The sequence below is a fragment of the Branchiostoma floridae genome, chromosome 5 (assembly GCF_000003815.2).
Source record: "Branchiostoma floridae strain S238N-H82 chromosome 5, Bfl_VNyyK, whole genome shotgun sequence".
Classification (NCBI taxonomy): domain Eukaryota; kingdom Metazoa; phylum Chordata; class Leptocardii; order Amphioxiformes; family Branchiostomatidae; genus Branchiostoma; species Branchiostoma floridae.
In genome coordinates, this window is record NC_049983.1 from 21,187,769 (window position 1) to 21,191,851 (window position 4,083).

General features: G+C 37.4%; 1 protein-coding gene across 1 annotated transcript in view; it reads right to left on the minus strand.

Annotated features, from left to right (window-relative positions):
* The window catches only part of LOC118416519 (serine/threonine-protein kinase B-raf-like), a gene marked incomplete in the record, with an annotated part of 21,843 nt that extends 17,760 nt beyond the window's left edge, over nucleotides 1-4,083 (minus strand). The window contains 1 exon segment of the mRNA XM_035821642.1: nucleotides 3,955-4,083. Within this exon segment, the coding sequence (XP_035677535.1) occupies nucleotides 3,955-4,071 (117 nt within the window).

Genomic DNA, 4,083 nt, shown 5'->3' on the forward strand with positions numbered 1-4,083 from the left:
CAATCCTGGCATGTTCTTAAAGGACTGTATTGTAAGAAAAGGTTCTATATGGATATATATGGAGTTTGGCACTTGGTTGCATGGTCTTTTGTAGTCTAAGTTTATATTTTCTAATACATTGTGTAAAGCTAAAACATATACATACATTGTACATGTAATAGTTTATTACATGAATTAATTCTTGGTCAGATGTCGGCCACTTCAACAACCATATCATTATCATCCTTCTTTTCTAAGAACTTAAAACAGAGCTGATAGACTTTCAACCTTTTGTTTGGGAAGGCTATGCAAATTTCATTATTGCATTATAATTCATATCCCTCTTTTCTATATCCAAACTCAAGATAGACTTCTTTCAAAGACAGTCATATAGGTACTTTACATTCTTATCCCATTTAATGATTAGACAAAAATAATAACACTGAGGACGTAGTATATATGTCAATGCCATATATTATGAAATACAAATGCACACGCACGCACACACACACACAAACATCCATACATACACACACACACATATAGACAAGCAAAAACAAAACTGTATTGCCTTAGATAAAATAATAATGACAAGATACAGTCATATATACTAATTGTTACTATACACTAACTTGTTCAGCCTACATCTTACATGCATTACAGGATGCAGTGATTTAAATGTTGGGTAGACCATTAGGTGTTGAACAATAGTAGGCGAGGCACATTAAAAATCATTTGGGGAAGCCCAACAGACAACTCTGGCCTGACGTTGTCATGTCCTGCTTTGCATAAAACATCACATTTGTAAATCCGTGAGGGAACTGGTGTTTAAGGGCAAGGTCAGAGATTTGTATACTAGTAGTACGTATGTAAATGAGCCAGCTGGGGTTGGTAGCACTCTCCAGCGCTGTCTTTACTACAAGGTTTATGTATTTTGGTTCATACATGGTAAAAAAATACAGCTAAGGTGAAATGCAGCAAGCTGATTCAATAGATTGGGGGGGAAAATCTGGATGATACAAAACTGCAAAAGAAAAGGAGCATGTTTATGCATGTGCATGTACATTATACATGTACCTACATGCAGGGTTTATAACTATATAATAATGGTATTGTCCAAAAGATGCTGTATTGTACTTTGGTCCAGCTACAATAAACTCATTACATACAGAACTATTCACACACCATGAATCATCATAAGTTAGTAGAAGTTAGGGTTAATGTTGAACTTGAAATATTGCATATCTTTATTAAAACCAATCATTGCCTGGATAACACTTCCGAGCTGCCATGATTTCCACACCCAGACTGTGGGACAAACAAATAGTTGCTGCTCCTATCCAAACCAGGCCCACAGCACATAGGAAAACAAATTAAGTCTACTACCGGTAGAACTACCACCTGCAAGGCAACATGTCCTGAAGGAACAACTCCAGTGTTCCTTGAAGTATTTCTCAAAGTGGATAATGAAGACTAATATTATTCTTTTACTTTTGCAGGATTTCTGAGACTTGGAAACGCTTGGTCACACAAGTACTACATTCTCTGGTTACTCACGCTGACTCACAGTTGGGTGACACATACATGTAAATATAATGTTTTGAGACAGCGCTTGCCCCCCTCCCACCCCATCTCGACCTCTACAACACAACCAAGGCACGAGATGGGCACTGTACATGTACATGTAGCCAATTACAACCTAGAAATAATCATCATCACTCTATAACAAGAGCTATAAGAGGCATGGACGGTTTTGTAGCACTATTTCTGCACCTTCAATGCCTCAAAATAAACTGTTGGCTATTTGTGGCAAGCTATTTGTAAATCCCATGACCTAAGGGTGAACTTAGCATGTGTGGAATAACTGAACACAGAAGGCCTCTAAACTGTCTTGGCAATCAAAAGTAAATTGAGAAACTCGGGTTTCCCCTTCCATTAACAAAGAATGGCTGCCTGTAATACCTGAGATTCAAAAGTTGGTGGTTGAAGGCTTTATCAATAGTAGAGCATTTAAAACTTGACAAAAAGGATCATATTTACAGTTTTAGATATACATCAAACATGGTTGAAGTCATCAAGTATTTCTATGATCCTAAGACAGTTATTTTGCCAGTAAGCCCTTATGGCTGAATTGTAATGTCCTTGATGCAACTATGCAACAATCTTATGTAACTTTACATATGAATATCCATACTACTACATATACATGAGGATATAAAACCTTATATGAACCTTACAAGTTACAATCACATGTGCCTCCGCATGGCAAATGTCTGTTACCAAGATTTGTCCAAACTTGGACTGTATTGATCCAGTTGGATACCTGACATATGATTAGGAGACAGCTTTACCACTACTTGCATTTTAATGAATGTTTCTCTTTTTTCCTACATCTTAAATTTCAAGTCTTCCTACCCATGTTTCCAATGTATTTGAGGTAGCTCTTTTGAAAAGAAACCCCTTTCTCAGGCTTGTGCGCTTCAAGGTCCAACAAGGTATTTCAAAGAGTAAGACTAAGAACAGGAAAAGGGCCAAAAAAGACAGAACTGCCCCAACAAAATCTATTTCATCTGTTTTTAGTATCAAAGTGTGCCTCAAATTTCAAACCCTGTGTTTTCATAGCATTTTAGAGACAAAAAAATGCATGACTTTTTCTATTGTCTACTTAAGTATAATACTTTTTTGTAATAGGATTTAACAAAAATACACTTACTATCTATTCCTCTTTACTACTCTGCAGTTCAAATACAAGTTAGCAGCCAACTAATTATAAAAAAAATACTTGATAGGTCTTGAAACCCACCTTTTTTTTAAGTGTAAATAGCTCACGGCCTGTCTGAAATAATGAGCAAGTGACATTTATACTATAGTTCTAAGAAGAATCTCAACAGCTAAAAGAACTTTACGAGCTACTTCAAACAGGTAAATCTGACCCCGTTTTATTAAGCATCACAATTTGAAGACTGCTAATGCATAAAGGCTGTATTCTATGACATCATCAAGTAAATACGTAGTTTCAAGATTTTCAAGACCTCCCTCTGTCATATGTTCGTATCCTTATAATACATTGAAATAAGTTTCAGTCTAATACATTGAAATAAGTTTCAGTCTATCATGTTTTAAAACGGACATGCCTCAGGACCCAGAGTCATATGGTTACCATTGCATTGAGAGGTGCCAAATCTGGAATCAGGTAAAAGGTTAACCTTGCAGTTGCACCTGTCTTTCTACTTGCAGTTGCACTTCTGTTTCTATAAAATTTTTAGATTTTTGACACATTGTTTGAATGAATGTTTTGTTTGAATATCATTTGCTATACAGGACTAGACAAAAAGCAATGCGAAGGGAAAATGCCCAAGGCAGAAACAATACAGGCTTAGATCTTAGATTCAACAGACAGAAGCTGTGTTACTGTTAATGTCTAACTGTTGTCACAATCAGTTATTAAGCAAGACGTGTCATTTACGCTTCCTTCTTGATAGGATGTTAGGGGGATTATATATATACAAACTCTTGTGTTTTGAACATAAGCTAAATTTACGGGTGATTAGCCACCTTAAGTCTTGATGAGCTTGTTTTACGCTATCTACTTGCTTGAAGGAATGACTTTTGACGTGAAGTAATAGTCTATACATTTGAGACAAGATAGTAAAAAAAATATCGCCCCTTTTGTCATATCGTCGCTAGAATTAAATCCTGCCTTTCAGTGAGCAATAGATAGTCTTATCAAATGTTCACCACGATGTTATGGTCAAGCGTTCAACAAGAAACAACAGGCTACAAGACCCTGTCATCCCGGGTTTGACGTCCAACACAAAAATTATGAGAACTCGTTTCTACCAGGGCTTGGAACAGTAACAAGGGACACAACAACCTCCGATGACAGCTGGACTCCGTGCGTCTAAACCGGCTCTCGGTGTAAGATATTTCTATTCAAAAGGCTTCTTAGAGTCCCTGGGGGAGAAAGGAGCTCACCTCGTCCATGATTTCTTCGTCCTGGTGGCCCTGGAGGTTGGGATCCGAGCCGTAGACTGTCACCCCAGGCACTGCCACCGCCATATTGGATCCACGGCGTGATGTCACGTGATTCATTCCAGGCGAGTC